We start from the raw sequence: 16,756 nt of genomic DNA, 5'->3' as shown, positions 1-16,756 counted from the left end.
TCCTGGAGCCGCCGGTTGTGCCCAAGAGCTCCTCAGAGCCTGCTGTCCACGCTCCGGGCACCCCCGGGACCTCTGCCAGCCTCTCTGCGGGCTCCTCCCTGTCCTCCTCTGGGGAGCTGGCGCAGCCCACCCCGGACCGGACGCCTCAAGCCAGCCCTGGACTCGCCCCCAACACAAGGGGCAGCTCGGGTGCCCAGCCAGCCAAGCCCTGCAGTGGCGCTGCCCCCACCCCGCTCTTGTTGGTGGGAGACAAGGTCCCCGTGCCTTTGCCTGGCACCTCCTCCCCGCAGCTCCAGGTAAAGGTGAGTGCCTCATCCTCGCCCAGAAGCTGGCCTGTCAGTGAATGGGGTCTGGTCTCAGGACAGGAATGTCCGTGGCGTCCATCTTTGCTGGCCTCTTACTTCTTGACTGACCTTGCCGTGTCCATCTACCCATTCGTCACCCCATTCACTGAGGCACAAATCCATCTGTCTGTCGTTCCATCGGCCAGACCTCCCGTCCATTTCTTCACCTGTCCACCCGCCTGGCCTGTAGGCATTGATGCATTCAGGCACCTGCTTACCTGCCTATCCATGCACTTCTCCCTTCAGGATCCACTCACCCAGCCACCATCCATCCGCACATCCTCCTGTCCACCCTTCTGTTCCCTGAGGCCCTATTTATGCCAGAGGCCCTCCCAGGCCCGTCCTGCACTCCGTCTCCTTTCGGGGGTGGCGTGGGCATGAGGTGGCCATCCCAGGGAACTCATGACCTTCGTGGGCTGTCTGCACACTTGTTTCACTCCCACGCCAAGAACGGGGGGTCACCAGGGGTCAGGACATTCCTCTGGGCACCTAGTTCCTGAGGGGCCTCTCTTGCAGCCACAGCCCCTCTGGGCCACCAGGTTCTGATCGTCCACTTTCGCCCACACTCTGAGCTCTCGGAAGGCAAAAGCTGGTCCAGCCCCCGGGGAAGTGGCCGGACGGCTCCTATGGGCAGCTGTGGTCCTGGTCTGACCCGACAGAGGACAAGGCTGGGAGGCAGCTGAGCTATTGGTCCAGCCTCTGCCCATGTGCCTCTCAGGCATTTAACCTTCCCTGACCTCTGCCAAGGCTGCCCGTCCAGCTCTGCCACCCACCTGCTGACCCTGGAGAAGGCCGCCCTGCCCTTTCTCTGGCCCCGCCCCTTCTCTAGGCCTCAGCGGCTCTGAGAAGCTGCAGGGTTCCTCGGTGGGAGGTGGGGAGGGGGTGACTTTAGGCCGCTCCCTTTAAACACCGTCTTGGGGTGAAGGAATTGTGTCTGAGAAAAGGCTGAGGACCCCCGAGGGGCTGGGGTTTCAGGCTGTTTGGCGCTGCTGAGCCCCTCGGGGTGCGACTGCGGAGAGAGGAGGTAGAGCCCCAAGTGGGCTGGCTTCCGTTTGAGGCATCCCCACACCCTAACCCCAAGGGTAGGGGAGGGTGGCAGAGGCACTGTGGGCAGAAGAGGGGGTCTCGGGTGGGTGCTGCCCTGCGGGGATCATACCTGCCTCCCTGCCATGCCTGACTCAGAGCAGCTACCCCGGAGGGAACCTGTCCCCGGGCTGCACAGCGGGTGAGCAGGGCCCCGGCCTCCCCGGCTGCTGGGGAAACACTCGGGGAACACGCCACTGCCCGTGAGGCCTCTCCATGGGGCCCTGATGACCCCTCTGTCCCTCTGTTTCCAGGGGCTGGGGAAGTGGTTGGAGGTGCTAGGGCTGCCAGCTGTGCTGGGAGGGAGAGAGAGGGAAAGGGAGTGAGAGAGAGAGAGAGAGAGAGAGAGAGAGAGAGAGAGAGAGAGAGGCTCTGGTGCACGAAGGGGCCAGTGGGGAGAGGGTTCTTTCCTGGGCAGGCGGGAGTGCTCTCCGCCACCTGCTGGCCAGATGCAAGGCGGTGTGGGTTGGGGCGGAGTTGGGGGGGAGGATCCCCTGCTTTCTACTTCCCGACTGGGCCACGCTGGGCAGGGAGCAGTGCCTCTCTGAGCCTGGGGGTCCTCGCTGGGGAAGGGGCGGTTATGAGGCCTGAATGAGCTACGACAGCTCTGTTGGCCCTAAACTCCCAAGACCTGACCACTGCCCCAGGGCTGGATGGCTGCCCGCCCTGCCCTGACACATGCTCAGCCCGGCTGGGGCCCTTGGGAAGTGCATGACCTTGAGCCTATTACTCAGCCTCTCTGACCTTTTCAGCTGTAAAGGGGGCATCACAATACCCACCGTGAAAGCATATGTACGAGTTCCGCACTGGGCGGTAGGGAATGGGAAGTGTGTTGGATGACTGAGGGCCTCAGAGACTGAATGCTAGGAGGTGCCTCTCTGCGGGGGGGGGCCCCCTCCCCTGCCCCGGGGCCAGCCTGCTTTCCAAAGTCCCACTGCTCCCTTCCCAGACTTACCCTCTGTCGTGTCACCTGCCTTTAGTCTTCCTGCAAGGAGAATCCTTTTAACCGGAAGGCGTCGCCCACAGCGTCCCCAGCCCCAAAGAAAGCCACCAAAGGACCCAAGCCAGCAAGGCCTCCTGCCCCGGGACACGGCTTCCCGCTCATCAAGCGCAAGGTACCAGCTGGGAGCTCCAGGCTGCCGGGCCAGCCCTCCGTGGCAGCCGCAGGCTCCCCGTGGGGCACGTGGGGAGGATGGGCTGCCTGGGCAGCTGTGCCCAGATGTTGGAGAGGCGCGTGGGTGGTCCAGCTGGAAGGTTAACTTGACCAGGGGGATTTCGAGCAGAACAGCTGTTTGCAAGCAGGAGCAATGGGTGGTGCCTCCAGCTCGTTACTAAGAGTAGCTGAAGGATCAGAGCACTCACATGACTCCTCTAGTAAGATGGACCAGTGTTCTCCAGTGCACCTCTATAGCAGTGGTGGCGAACCTCTGACACGCATGTCAGAGGTGACACGCAAACTCATTTTTTCGGTTGATTTTTGTTAAATGGCATTTGAATTATGTGACACGGCACCAGAGTTAAGTTAGGGTTTTTCAAAATGCTGGCACGCCGAGCTCAGAAGGTTCGCCATCACTGCTCTATAGCATGGCCACCCACACTGGGATAGCGGCTAGGGAGTGGCAGAGGAGGGGCAGGAAGTTGTGCCTCTGCGTGTGCCCATTGGTGCCGGGGCCAGGGGCATGGAGCGCTGTGTCTGTGCCCACAGCAACCCTTCCCCACCCTGGGTGCTGCACAGGGCGTGGGATGGCGCCCGGGCCCTGGGCCTGTGGCGGCCAGTGCCGGCCCGAGAACGTGAAGGTCCTGGCAGCAGGCAGGGCCGGGTGGCTGTTCCTCAGGTGACCGGGGTGCTGTCGGGCAGGTCCAGGCTGACCAGTACATCCCCGAGGAGGACATCCACCGAGAGGTGGACACCATCGAGCGCCAGCTGGATGCCCTGGAGCTCCGTGGGGTGATGCTGGAAGAGAAGCTGCGAGGCGGGGTGAATGGTGCGAGAGCTGCGGCAGGGCGCCAACCCGGCCTCAGTGGGCATCTGGTTGCAGAGGGCCGTGAGGACGACATGCTGGTGGACTGGTTCAAGCTCATCCACGAGAAGCACCTGCTGGTGCGGCGGGAGTCTGAGCTCATCTACGTGTGAGTCCTCCCGCCCTCGGCCCCCCACTCCCGCCCCGGGACCCGTACAGCTGGGAATGGAGGGACTCCCCGCCCTCCCCCCACGTCACTGACAGCGCAGGCCAGGGCCGCCTTGCGTGGGGCCGAAGTAACAGTCGTCTTATTCCCACCCTCCAGCTTCAAGCAGCAGAACCTGGAGCAGCGCCAGGCCGACGTGGAGTATGAGCTCAGGTGCCTCCTCAACAAGCCAGGTGAGTGCGGCCTCATGCCCTCGGGCACCACCCAGGCCTGGGACCCATCTGTCCCCTCCAGGCTGGGCAGTGGACGGACAGCGCCCTGATGGGGACACACCAACTCTGGGAACAGGGCTGGGGAGAGGGCTGGGAGGCGCCGTCTGGGTTGCAGCAGGTTATAAACAGGCTTGGCCAGTGGGGAGTGTGGACACGTGTGTCGGAGTTGACTGGCCCACAGAGCACCAAGCTCAGGAACAGACTGGCTGCCCCCCCCCCCACCAGGTGTGGGTGGGCGGATTCCCCGGGGGCGGGGCTCAGGCTCCAGAGCCCAGGGCTGCTCTGATGAGTGGATGACAGCAGCTCTGGGCTCATGCCCTCAGGCTAGAGCAGTGATCGCGAACCTATGACACGCGTATCAGAGGTGACACGCGAACTCATTTTTTTGGTTGACTTTTCTTTTTTAAATGGCATTTAAATATATAAAATAAATATCAAAAGTATAAGTCTTTGTTTTACTATGGTTGCAAATATCAAAAAATTCCTCTATGTGACAGGGCACCAGAGTCAAGTTAGGGTTTTTCAAAATGCTGACACGCCGAGCTCAAAAGGTTCGCCATCTCTGGGCTAGAACAAGCCTGCCCAACTCTCGGCCGCTTGCCTGGGCTAGAGCACAGTGTGACTCAGGATGACTGGGAGGGGGGGCAGGACCGGCTCAGGATGGTGGGGGCGCAGCTGGAGGGTCGGGGAGGAGGCAGACCATCCTGTGTTTTGCTGCTAATGTGCTGGGGGCAGGGGCCTCCCTGGGCCTCAGTGGCTTCAGGTGTCAGACAGGATGAGGGTACCTACCTCACAGGGTGTTCGTGGGGCCAGGTGACAGTGGATGTGGACATACTCTGTGGCCCCTGAAGGGCGGAAATGATGGTTATTAAGTGGCCGAGCTGGGGTCCGTGGCTGTGACACGGGAGCCGCAGCTGCAGGCCCAGAGGCCCAGGGACTGTGGAGTGTTTAGAGCGGAAGCCAGGGCTCTGACCACTTCCTGTGGCCCAGGTGTGGCACCGTCATTTCCACCAACAGGTGAGCCAGAGAGGTGGAGTCTTGCCCACGGACGGTGGACCTGGGCCTCTACCTGTGTCTCTGACCGGGGCCCGACTCTGTAGACACAGCCCTTCCTGCCAGCGGGTCGGTGCTGCCTCTCCATTGACTGGGGAAGGTGGGAGGTGGGATGAGGCCCGGAGGCCAGAGTGTCCCTGGGAGAGTAGTCACTCCCGAATCTCAGGGAAGGCTGAGGCGGGGCCACCCTGGAGGGAGCCACAGCGACACCCTGTGGCCAGAGTGGGCACAGCACCTGTATGCCCGGCCAGCCTGGCTCTGGCCTTACTTACTGTGTTGCTTCTCCAGCCCTCTGCGTGGTGACAGCACATCCCAGCCTTGTCACCTGTCCCCGAGGTTGCTTTGGCAGGGGGACTGGTTTATAAGGCCCCAAGTGGGTTGGAGCCCCATAGATACCATAAGGGCTGCAGATGGTGTCAGGTCGCCCAGGTTCAAATACGGGCTCCATCCTTGCGGTGTGACACTGGTCACGGACTTGACTTCCCTGAAACTCAGCTTCCCCCCATGGAGATCGGTGACATAATTTACCCGGGCTCCATATCTGGGAAGTGGCAGAGTAGGACTTGAACTGAGGGACTTGAAGCCTGAGCTGTCCCCAGAACTGTGCGAGGTGAAGTGGAAGGGGCTGGGCATGGCTGGGAGTCCTGTGGTGGCAGGTGTGGAGGGAAGGCCCACGTGGGCGCCCATCCCCGGGGTCTGTGGGCCCTGAGGTGGTCCATGAGGGTTCTTGAGAGGAGACGGGAGGAGCAGCAGGTGCATGGCTGGGCTCCCTGCCCCAGGGTCCCCTCGAGTCTGCCCTCTTCATGGCATTGATGTTCCAATAAGCCACGTGGGTCACCGGGCTTCTCCTGCACGAGGACCCCTGGGACTCCCTATTCTTTCTCCATCCCTGCTCCCCTGGCCAGCTGCCTTGGGAGGTTCTCCGAGGCCCAGCCCCATCCCGCCTCCTCCGAGAAACCACCGTGAGCATTTGTGAAGGAACGAATGCCGGAAGCAGGAGGCCACCTGCACGCGCTGCTCTCTGGTCTCTGCTTAGAGCAGGTGCAGTGCTGCCTCCTGAGCCCCACGGGTGGTGTTTCTGGTAGGCAGCCCAGCAACCTTGGTCTCCTCTAAATGACCTTCATCTTTCCCAACACGTGGACTCCCCACCCATCTGCTCCTCCGTCCTGGCCTCTGGCACAGGGCTGGCCCGAACTCAGCACTTAGGGGTTGCTGTCTGGCTTCCTGGGAAGGCAGGGGGGTTTCTTACCACTCACACCCCCAACGTTTCTCCTTGGGCAGAAAAGGACTGGACAGAGGAGGACCGGGGCCGGGAGAAGGTGCTGATGCAGGAGATGGTGACCCTCATCGAGCAGCGCAATGCCATTGTCAACTGCCTGGATGAGGACCGGCAGAGGTGACCGGGCTGGTCAGGGCTCCCCGGGGCTCCTGGGGGGAGGGCTCAGAGCAGGCGGGCCAGCCCTGCCCTCACTGAGCGACCCCAGGGCACCCTTGTTCACCCTGGGGGAGTCGGAGGCTGGAAGGGACTGGGATTTTCTGGCCCTTCCTCCTGTGGGACACTCAGCTTCCCTTTCTCGTTTCAGGGAGGAAGAGGAAGATAAGATGTTGGAAGCCATGATCAAGAAGAAAGGTGAGGCCCTCCACGGCCCGGCCCCTTTGAGCTCCAGGTTGAACAGAGGGGTGGAGTGGGCACTACAGGGATGGCGTGTGCCGACTCCCAGTTCTGTTTTGTTGGGAAGGCCGTGTGTGGCGAGGCAGGTGGCCTGTGGCCAGGAAGGCCGGCCTGGCCTGGGAGGGTGGGTGTGGCTGCCCGGTGCCCACAGGGAGCACCGGTGTGCTGTGAACGTTTTCCCAGCGTGGTTTACCGAGCTCTGCCTTCCTCCCGGAGAGCTGCGGCTGGTCTTAGAAGTCTGTGGGCTCCAATAGCCGTACCGTCCAGCAATAAGGCAGGGCCTGCAGCGGCGAAGGGAGCACTGAGCGGGCAGTCAGGAGACCTGGGTTTAATCTTAGTTCCACTGTGACTCATGTTGTGGCCTTGTGGCTGCGTCCGGACTCCAGTCAGACTGCTGGCTTCCAGCCGCTCTGGTGCATATTAGGGGGGGACTTGAACCTGACTCTCCTGGCCTGCAGAGGTGTGTGCTGAGGATACTGGGAAATGTGTGGGGAGCACTTTGCCAGGGCCTGGCATCTACAGAGAGCTTAGTTGGTGCTAGTCTGTTGCAAACCCACATTTTCTCGTCTGTCTATAAAGTCAGGGCACGGAGAGATGATTTCTGAGGTTCCTTCCAGCTCTGAGTCAGTGTTTGTGTTGTAACCCACGGAGCTGTGAGCACCGGCCTAGGGGATCAGCCTTTTAAGGGTAAACGTGTGCCATACGTCAGACATCGCACGTTCCTTTATCCCGGATCCTCGCCAGAACCCTGGGAGAGAATATGCTCCCGTCCTGTAGGCAAAGAACCAGAGGCTGAGGGCGAAGTGACGGGCCCAGGGCTTTTTTTTCCCCCCCCCCCACCTCTCCTGCAGAGTTCCAGAAGGAGGCTGAACCCGAGGGCAGCAAGAAGGGGAAGTTCAAGAAGGTGAAGGTGCTGAAGCTGCTGGGAAATAAGCGTGAGGCCAAGAGCAAGTCCCCCGGGGACAAGAGCTAACAGCGAGGGGACTGCCACCCCCGCTGGCTCAGCCCTGTCCGGGCTGGTTCCGATGACTCTGATGCTGGTCAGACCCAAGGAGCAAGCAGGGTCCAGGGCCCAGGGTCCGGGGAGAGGCAGCGGCCGCACACACCTGCCTCGTCCCACCCAGCCCGGCTGTGACGGCAGCTCCTGGGTCCTTCCTTCTGGGCCACGTCCAGACGGGATTCTTCGCTGTTAAAGTTTGGACCCGAGGGCCCTTCCCCCACGAGGTGTGCGCCCGGCCTCCTGCCTCCAGGGCCCTGCTCCTCGCAGGCAGAGCCGGGCTTGGCTCCGCTGCTGCTTCCTTGCCGGCCCGGCCCAGTTCCTGTCTTCCTCCGGGCAGGGGCCCGAGTCTGCTTCTCCTCCCGGGAGCTCTATTTATGAAGTCTCCGTGTTGCTCAGTGACTGTGTCCTCAGCCATGAGTGCGGCTGATGGACAAAACCCTCCCTCCGTCTCTGAGTTCCAGGAGGCGCTTCCCTCGTTCCTTGCTCTGTAGGAACCTCACAGGACAGGGGCTGTGATGGCTGCACTGGGGACCTGGGGGCCCTAAGCTGAGTCTCCCCACAAGGGCCTCGAGGCAGCTCCCTGATCGCTGAGGGGTCTGCTTGGTGTAGGTGCTAATCCCGGTCTCTAACACACTGTCGTCTGAGGCTCCCCCCCACCCGGGGGGGGTAGGGCCCGTTCCTGCGTGTGGTCACCACCAGTCTGTCCATCTCCTCACTCTCCTGTTGCTTGTTCTCCCCGACTGATTCCCACCAAAGGACTGACCGCCTCTCCCCACCGGGAGGAGCAGTGGGGACCAGGCCTTTCCCCAGGGACTGTGCCCGCAGCTCTTGTCGAAGCACTGTGGCGATAAGCTAGTTCTGGGACCTCCAGGCCCCTTCCCTCAGCACGCCTCTGGGGAAGATCTCACTGTATTCACCCCCACAATGAATGGAGACCACTTGATTGCCGTGCCCTGCAGCCTCGGGCGCTGTGCCCTTGGCCAGGGCTGCCTTCTTTCCCGGGTGCCTCCGGTGCCTGGCCTCACCGGTGGCCCAGGAAGCGTGTAGGGGCTCTGGCCCTCACTGCCCGCCCTCGGGCGCGACTCCCTTGCTCTGGAGGAGAGGTGGCTCCCGCTGCGTAGCCCTGGCAGTCCCCTTCCTCATGTGCCTGTTGCCCTGGGGCTGGGTCACCGACTCCAGGGCCTTTCGGGGGCCAGGATGCAGGAACCGGGCTGAGGTGCCTCAGTGTCAGGAGACTCGGGTGGTGGGGACTACCGTGGCCATGTGCCCAGTGTCGTCAGATCTTTCCATTTTTCAAAAGAAGCTAGAAATCCAGATTGTGTGTGTGTGTAATTTGTAATGTTGGCAACTAATCTGAAATTAAATCGAGGGCAGGCTGAATGTATCCTGGGTTCTCCAGTTTGCTGCCTCGCCGGGGGAGGATGGGCCTTGTCATGGTGCGCCCTCTGGCCTCAGGTTCCGGAGGGCGGGTGGACACAGGCTTCACGTGGAATATTCCAGAACCAGCCCTTGATCTGGCCCCCCTCCCTGATCTGTTTGAGGCTGCAGGTGGAGTTTACCCTACAAACCAAAACTTGGGTCATGTCGCCTGCAGGGTTATATGACTCGCGGGTGGAAGGGCTGCTGGACATTTCCAAAATATTTTGATTTACGGAGATGGGAAATGACAGACTGCCGGGGACAGGAGAGCTCGTGATTGCCAAAGCTGTGGGGGCTGTGCAGTGTGCCCGGCCGGGCTGCCGTGCTGGGCAGACGCCTCCTTTGAGGCTGGGCCTCACAGGTGAGGGTCGGAGCTGAGGCTGGGGCCGGAACCGTGGGCTTGGTGGAAAGACGCAAAGCTGACTTAACCCTGAGTCGGCTGCTTGCTAGCGACATGACCTTGGTTTTTGCAGCGTGTTGAGCCTCCGTTTTCACGGTGGGATGACAATCTTTGTGGGGGGGACAGGGTATGGAGAGAATGACTGCGAGAGGAATCCAGCACCTGCCACAGTGCCCGCTAGGGGGCGCTCAAGAGGTTCGTTCCCATTTCCACTTGAAATATGCAAACAGCTGGAAACAGGCTTGAAAAAATCTAACTCCTTGAACAAATAAGCCTTATCCCTCTGGAAACAAAAGGGTGAGTGTAATGTGTCATGACCTGCGTTAAATGTGTTTTATTGGCCAATTCGCCGTAGTGGTTAAACATTTGCCTAAGGCTGTAAGAAGTCAAAGAAGCAGGCCCTAAGACAGGTAGGAAGAAAGGAGCCATGTTCATTCCCGAGTTCAGAAGACTAACCATGGGGACGCAGCGAGGCAGGTGGTGGGACGCGGGCCTGTGGCTGCCCTCAAACCTCTGTCCACGATGGGGAGACGGGCCTTGCCTTCACTCTGAATGGGGCTCTTTCCCCAAGGAAAGAGTCAAAGCCGGTTGGAGCTCTCAGGAGGCCAGTACTGGATCTCAAGAGGCACAGCTGACCCAGGACCCCTGGGTGCAGTCTCGGGAAGAACCGTTCTCTGACGTCCATTTTATAGGGTGCTGTGTATGCCCGGGTAGCCTGCACCCTAGGCCAGGGCAGTGCCTCCAGCCATGTCAGATGGTCATACTGCTGTATGACCATCTGACATGGCTGGAGGCCTGAGTGGGTGACCTGGGCATGACCCTGCTTGGCATCGGGGTGGGCCCCAGTGGTCAAGGCTGGGCCGCTCCGCCCCTGGAGACGGATTAGGCGGTGGCCAGAGCCTTCCTGAGCTCCTTGCTCCTCTGGTGGTCGATGTCCTCCATTTCCCGTAGTTTCTGCAAGGGCAGCAGGGAAAGCTGGGCATCAGGGCAGGAGCTCCAGGCGCCAACACAGACGAGGCCAGAGCTGGACTCTGCCAGCCTCAGCCACAGCCGGCCTTCCTTTCCACTCGGACCCCATACTTCTCACGGTGCCACATCCCCGCCACCGCCTGCTCCTGTCCTACCTGGGAGATCTCCGTGAGGATGAGCCCTCGGTACTGTCTGGCCCGGCCCAGGGCCTCCATCTCAGCCAGGAAGTCTTTCCTCTCCTGGATCTCCTTGACCACTGGACAGAGAGAAGGGTGGTCATCGCTCAGGGCGATGGGGGCCGTCAGGCTTCTGGGAGGGGTGGGGGGGCAGGGACTGCCTCTTGTGGGAGGAAGCAGTTCTGTAGTCACATTGTGTCTCGCTAGTTAGCCCTCAGGGGTCAACCCTTCCCGGTTCTGGGCCCCTCTCTCCCCTCCCCAGCGCCAACTGGCCCATCCGGGCTCACGTTCTTCAAACCGGTCCGTCTCAGGGGCTGGGTCCTTCTGCTGCACAGCACGTGGCTTCCTTTTCCGTTCCTCCTTGTCCTTCCCCGTGGCAAAGATGTCCTGGAGTCTTTGCTTCTCCTTCTCCAGATCGCCTGTAAGGCCCAGAAAAGGCCTAGTTAAGGCACGAGGGCACCCCGGTTCATGGCCGGTGTTCCCAACTGGGCATGCTCGCTCCAAGGTGCCCGGGGAACATGGAGGTGGCTTCTGCAATCCCGGCACCGTCTAGCCACGCGCTCCTGAGCCTGCCTTGTCCAGACAGGCAGGGAAAGGGGTGGGAAGAACCAAGAAGAGAGCTTCGTCAGAACCCACACACGGCTCGGTGCAGAGCAAGGTAAGAAAACGCAGTGACCGCCACATGGCGGCCTGTGTGCAGTGTAGCGGGGTCTGGGCCCAGAGTTCTGTGACATGCCACGGAGGAAGGGGCTGAGGGCTCCCTGCAGCAGGCTGGGGTGCAGAGAGCTCTGGATTTGAGGCACCGTGTCAGCCTGAGAGAGCCGTGGCCATGAGGTCTGACGGCCAGCCACACATCAGAAATGGAGAGAATCCAGTTAATTGTTGAAGAGCATTCTGGAAAATTTCTGAAAAAGGACAACCTGTTTCCTGCTGCACCCTGAACGGTCCCCGGCTAACGTGCCAAGGCTCAAGAGCATTGGCGCCAACAGCGGGAGAATTTGAGTAGATTCGTGCTCACCTGCTGTGCTCATCTCCCCGCACCCTCCTGCCCCTCGTGGACGGGGGTAAGAGGGGCTCTGGTCCAGGCCCTCTCACTTACGGGTGGCTCGAGGCTTGAACTGCTCCCGGCTGTAGGCCCCGTTGGCCTGGCACATGCTGGCAGGCCGGAGCTGGGACCGGGCCGCCAGGATGGGAGGCAGGCAGACGGCTGAGGCCGGCTGCTTGGTAGGCAAGACCCTCTGGCTGGACGTCGGGCTGCAGGACAGGGGCAGGGCTTCTCCTTCTGGGGAGGAAAAGGTTGGGGTGGGGGGTCCCCTGGATTTGTATCAATTTATAAATTGGCACCTTTCATAATGAGGCTAATAGTGCAGAAGAGTCTTCCTCGTTCCCTCCCAGCCCCCCTCTGCAATGGTAGCAATTTGGCGGTCTCGTCCGCTCTGTATGATACTATAGAAACATGCTCATACAACGGACCACACTGCGCTACATTCCATAACACTCTTCACTTAACAGTGTATCACGGATCTCTTTCCAGATCACTCCATTTGCATGTAACTTATTTTTTAAAATATATTTTTATTGATTTTTTTACAGAGAGGAAGCGAGAAGGATAGAGAGCTAGAAACATCAATCAGCTGCCTCCTGCACACCCACCACTGGGGATGTGCCCGAAACCAAGGTCCATGCCCTTGACCGGAATCGAACCTGGGACCCTTTAGTCCGCAGGCTGATGCTCTATCCACTGAGCTCAACCCGTCAGGGCTATGTAACTAAGTTTTTACGATGGCTACATCATATATTCAACTAGTCTCTGCATTTCAGAAATTCAGGCTGTCTTTATTTTATTTTTACTACTTCAAACAACACTGCAATAAACATTCTTGCACACCAAGCCTTCGTACCGGTGCTTTTATTTTGATAGATGGATTCCTAAAACCTGCTTGGTCCACAGGGAAGGAGGGATGGTTTAGATGGTAACAGACACAAATCTGTCTCATTGCCCTGGCCCAGACCTGGGGCTCCTCCGCTAGGCCAGCCCTGTTTGGATCTGGCCCCTATTCCACCTTCTTCTATCATCCACCTGGCAAATATGTAATGAGCATCTACTCTGTGCCAGGCCCAGACCACTGGGGGTGAAGTGGTAAGAGAGACAAAGTCCTGCCTTCGTGGCGCCTGCATCTGGGGTGTGGAATAAGGGAAAATAAAATGCGTAGTATGTTAGGTGGTGGAGCGTATAGTGTGTGACAGCAGGACTCACAATTTAAGTAGGGTGGCCAGGGACGCCCTCATGAAGAGAAAAGACCCGACCGTGGTGAGGGGCCAGCTCTGCAGATATTTCAGGGAAGAGCATTGGAGGCAGGGGGAGCAGCGAGAGCAAAGGCCTTGGGGTGGGAATGTGCCTGGAATGTCTGAGCAACAGCCAGGAGGCGAGGGTGCCAGGAAAGCCATGAGCAAGGGGGGTGTGGTGGGAGTAGAGGTCAGAGGTCATGGAAGACACGAGAAGGACAGGGCCCTGTAGGCCTCTGGAAAGACTGGCTCTTACTTTGTGTGAGGTTGGAAGCCATCGGAGGGCTCTGAGCAGAGGAATGACATGATCCTCTTGGTTGCTGTTGAAAATATAACACAGTGTTGGGGGCCAAGGGCAGAGGCAGCCAGGATATGGGCTGAAGGTCAGGCGATGGGCTGGCTGCTGGGTCAGATGTGGGGTCTGGAAGGACGGAGCTGCCAGTGTTTCGCATTGACCTTCCCTTCACACGGCGCTCTGCGTCTCTCTTCTAAAGTGATGCTGTGGCCCTAACCGGTTTGGCTCAGTGGATAGAATGTCGGCCTGTGGATTGAAGGGTCCCAGGTTCGATTCCGGTCAAGGGCATGTACCTGGGTTGCGAGCACATCCCTGGTGGGGAGTGTGCAGGAGGCAGCTGGTAGACGATGTTTCTCTCTCATTGATGTTTCTGGCTCTCTATCTCTCTCCCTTCCTCTCTGTAAAAAAAAAAAAATCAATAAAACATTTAAAAAAATGATTTAATAAAGTGATGCTGTGCTTCCTAGAATGTCCCCCTGCTCCCTCCACCCCCTGTTTCTGCCTGTCCAGTGCCAGATGCTCCCTCTTCCTTTGGCCCATTCTCAGCAAATAATTATGGCCCGGGTAATTCTGGGAGTTCATTTAAAGGAGAGAAATTTGTGGCTTGCAACAGAATTTGAACCAAGGCTCAGAACAACAGTAGGATCTGAATAAGAGGAGAGAAGTCAAGAGAGTCCAGAAGAAAGCAGATTCAACAGCAATGCTTGGGGCAATTAAAAAACCCAAACCTCTAAGGGGAATAACACTGCCAGGTGAGCCAGTTACTCGTGTTGGCCTAACCACTAATCCTTCAATAAATATTGAGCGCCTGGGTGCTGGGGCTACCCCAGAGAACAAGGCAGACGTGATCCTTGGTCTTCTGGCACTGACTTTTAGTGGCATTCTAGGACGTTCTCTGTCGTTGTGTGACAGGGGACACCATTTATTAGTATGCTGCTGACTCCGTTATGACTCAGATGTGCTATGGCACTCGGCTCTGGCAGCCTGAGATGCCCTTGCCCACAATAAGGAAGGACATCTGACCCATGACCTGGCCTGATGGGTCCTCCCTCCCTCCCCAGCCGGTGCTCAGCAGACGCTGCCTTTATCTGCCTCCCTGACTCTCCCTTCCTATGCTTCTGCGATTAATCAGATGCCTTCCCGATACACACATTCTTTCTTCAGAGAAGGCGATAGCTTTCGATAGAATCAAGTAAAATGGTCAAGCTTGCTCTGGCTCTCTCTCTCTCTCTCTCTCTCTCTTTCTTTCTCTCTTTCTCTTATAGATTTGAGAGAGAGAAAGGGAGAGAGAACCATCAATGGATGATCCTGACTGGGGATCGAACCTGCCACCTTTTGGTACCAGATACCGTTCCAACCAAGTGAGCCACACCAGCCAGGGCTGGCATTCTGTCTCTTAAAGGCAACTGTCCAGGACTCTGTTCTGATCCATTAAATGTTGATTCAGTCGAATCTCAGAAAGTGAGGTTGCTTACAAGATCTTAGTGCCCGCCCGCCGCCAAATACTACAATTTGTGGTCAGAGGTGAGCCGTGCAAAGGCTTTGCATAGTCTTCCCAGCCCAAGTTGGAATTCTGCCCATTTTCTTGTTTCTGCTAGCTAAGCTATGAATGGATAAAACAACAAGACACACACATACACAGTTCTCTCCTCTGGGGAGCTCATATGGCATGCGTGTCACAGGGAGGAACAGATTGCAAACATGACAGTTTTGAGACCATTTTGGCTGGGCAAGAAGTTCCAATTGCTCTGTGATCTCTTGGGGAGGCTGTCTAGAGCGGGACTGCAGGAAGCTGGTTGTGCCCGGACGAATGTCGGAGGGAGTAACAAAGGCCCCTCAAGGCCAATTCCCCAGGGGCTGTACTGTCTTGGTCTTTGGAAAGGATGCCCACTACTCCTTAAGATGGAAGAGCACTAAAAAGGTGGCCCCGAACCCCTCTGTCCAGCAAGCCTCCGTGGACTGACCCTTACTTTTCATGGTGTCCATGATGTGTCGCTGTTGGAACTTAGTCAGTTTGGATTCCTTCATCATCACTGCAAGAGAAAGCACTTCAGTCAGGCCACCGGGGCTGCGGGCAGAAGCCTTCACCTCTCACCACTGAAATGCAAAATTGTCACCTCCTCCCACCATTCTGCACCCAAGCACTCCCTCGCTTACTCTCCTGCTTTACTTTGTCCTGTAGCACCCGTCACCATAGCTCTATAGACTTTGGTACCCTCCCACTAAAATAGTTGCTCCATGAGAGCAAAAATTTTTGCTGTTTTTTTTCTTCTTTTTTTTAATGCTGTATCCTCACCAGCTAGAACAAAGCACATAGTGGGCTTTTAAATGTTTTTCATTGAGTGAAGGAATGCATAAATGAATGATTGAGCAAGTATTCACAAAGCATGTGTCAGGCACTGGAGCTACACTAGGGAGCCAAAACAGAAACAACCATACCCTGATGGAGTTCCCGGGCTAGGGGTGTAGGATACTGATCCAATGAGACACGCTGAATATCTGACTACAGGTTATGCTGAGTCCAATGAAGAAAAGGTATTCGGTAAGGTGAGGGCACATAACAGTTGTTGTTGGTGGTGGTGGTGGGGGTGGGGGAGGAGGAGATAAGGCTTCCCGGGGAGGAAACAGAAAGTTCGATCTAAGGAATGCACAAGAATGATCTACTCTGAAATCCTTTATTCCTTGACTTTTAGCCACTTGCAAGTAAGTTGTAGGACCTGAACCTTCCTGAACCCAAGGCTTCTCCTCTGTAAAATGAAAATAGCAATGACGAAGCCACAGGTCACCTAGGGGAGACCTGAGTTTCAGAGGATAACTGCTACCTCTGCTCTTACCCTGTCCTTTAAGCGTGGTACAAACCTCTGAGGAGCTCGCAGGTTCCAAGGGTGTAAGTGGTCTGCTTGGGGCAGCGACAGAAGCCCGTTCCTTTGGTCACTGCCTTTACCCTATCCTGGGAAGCCATGGGAGGGCTCTGCGGAGGATAAAAGCGCGGTGACACAGCCGTCTCCCAGGTCCAATCTCTACTCCAGCCCCCCCGCACCCCGCCCCTAGCCCAACACCAGGAAAGTCTGGGAGCAGTCCAGTCCCATTAGAATTGTGACGCCGCCCTCCACTATTGCGACAGTGCCCTATCCTTCCACCCGAGCAGATACGCAGGCAGATGCACACACGTGAAGAGAGACCTCATCTTGACCCGGTGTCTGTGGCAGGAAGGCCCCAGGAAGGGGGCCTCCGATAGCCGTGCTCACGACAGTGCCTTAGGTGTTACGCCCAAATTGAAACCTCACCCTAAAGTAAGACGCCGGTTGGGTGGGGCCCCACGCAGACAGCGACGGCTGGGACCCACCCCGCCCCCAGCGGTGGCTGGGCTCCGAGAACCGAAGACCGTAATCACGGTTCTAGCGCGGCACCGCGCGGAGGCCCAGCGGAAATACTCTGAGATCCTGAGGTACAGAGCGGGCTGCTAGACGCTCTGGCTACCATGGTAACGAGCGCGCCAGCTATTCGGCGCATGCGCGCACACCTACAGCAGGGCCCGCCTTCTGGTAGTGATCGCTTCCGGGTTACCGCGCAAGCGCAGAGAACGCGTGGCGCTGAGCGAGGCGGCGGCGCGCGGTTTGTGGGGCTCCGCGCGCGGGTGCGGGGCGCGGAGCCGGGTCG

The 16,756-nt window shown here is 58.3% G+C and overlaps 3 protein-coding genes across 3 annotated transcripts in view; 2 read left to right on the top strand and 1 right to left on the bottom strand.

The window, feature by feature from the left end:
- MICALL1 (MICAL like 1) overlaps positions 1-9,715 on the top strand; it is a 24,525-nt gene extending 14,810 nt beyond the window's left edge. The window contains exons 11-18 of the mRNA XM_015559831.1: positions 9-302; positions 2,408-2,542; positions 3,286-3,412; positions 3,467-3,557; positions 3,714-3,787; positions 6,161-6,275; positions 6,463-6,509; positions 7,403-9,715. Coding sequence (XP_015415317.1) covers positions 9-302; positions 2,408-2,542; positions 3,286-3,412; positions 3,467-3,557; positions 3,714-3,787; positions 6,161-6,275; positions 6,463-6,509; positions 7,403-7,524 — 1,005 coding nt within the window. The 3' untranslated portion in view covers positions 7,525-9,715. The remainder of the gene's footprint in view (positions 1-8; positions 303-2,407; positions 2,543-3,285; positions 3,413-3,466; positions 3,558-3,713; positions 3,788-6,160; positions 6,276-6,462; positions 6,510-7,402) is intronic.
- A 425-nt stretch (positions 9,716-10,140) lies between these two features.
- On the bottom strand, positions 10,141-16,580 carry LOC102765087 (chromosome unknown open reading frame, human C22orf23). The gene is made up of 7 exons (XM_006757417.2): positions 16,384-16,580; positions 15,956-16,067; positions 15,067-15,129; positions 11,615-11,797; positions 10,803-10,934; positions 10,495-10,595; positions 10,141-10,324 (listed from the first exon to the last, which is right to left on the bottom strand). The coding sequence occupies exons 2-7, from the start codon at positions 16,056-16,058 to the stop codon at positions 10,253-10,255; spliced, it is 654 nt and encodes a 217-aa protein (XP_006757480.1). The 5' UTR covers positions 16,059-16,067; positions 16,384-16,580; the 3' UTR covers positions 10,141-10,252.
- The window catches only part of POLR2F (polymerase (RNA) II (DNA directed) polypeptide F), a 10,958-nt gene continuing 9,807 nt past the window's right edge, over positions 15,606-16,756 (top strand). Inside the window, exon 1 of the mRNA XM_006757416.2 lies at positions 15,606-15,643. Coding sequence (XP_006757479.2) covers positions 15,609-15,643 — 35 coding nt within the window. The 5' untranslated portion in view covers positions 15,606-15,608. The remainder of the gene's footprint in view (positions 15,644-16,756) is intronic.

This window comes from Myotis davidii, unplaced genomic scaffold (genome assembly GCF_000327345.1).
Source record: "Myotis davidii unplaced genomic scaffold, ASM32734v1 scaffold514, whole genome shotgun sequence".
Lineage (NCBI taxonomy): Eukaryota > Metazoa > Chordata > Mammalia > Chiroptera > Vespertilionidae > Myotis > Myotis davidii.
The sequence above is the reverse complement of the archived record's forward strand: the minus strand, read 5'-3'. Positions and strand labels throughout refer to the sequence as shown.

Excerpts from the sequence above, each read along its gene's own strand:
- LOC102765087 (XM_006757417.2), bottom strand. The coding sequence starts at position 16,058 with ATGGCTTCCCAGGATAGGGTAAAGGCAGTGACCAAAGGAACGGGCTTC. Across the intron at positions 15,130-15,955 it reads AACCTGCGAGCTCCTCAGAG|TGATGATGAAGGAATCCAAA; the intron begins GTTTGTACCACG and ends TTTCTCTTGCAG. Across the intron at positions 10,325-10,494 it reads TCCTCACGGAGATCTCCCAG|AAACTACGGGAAATGGAGGA; the intron begins GTAGGACAGGAG and ends CTGCCCTTGCAG.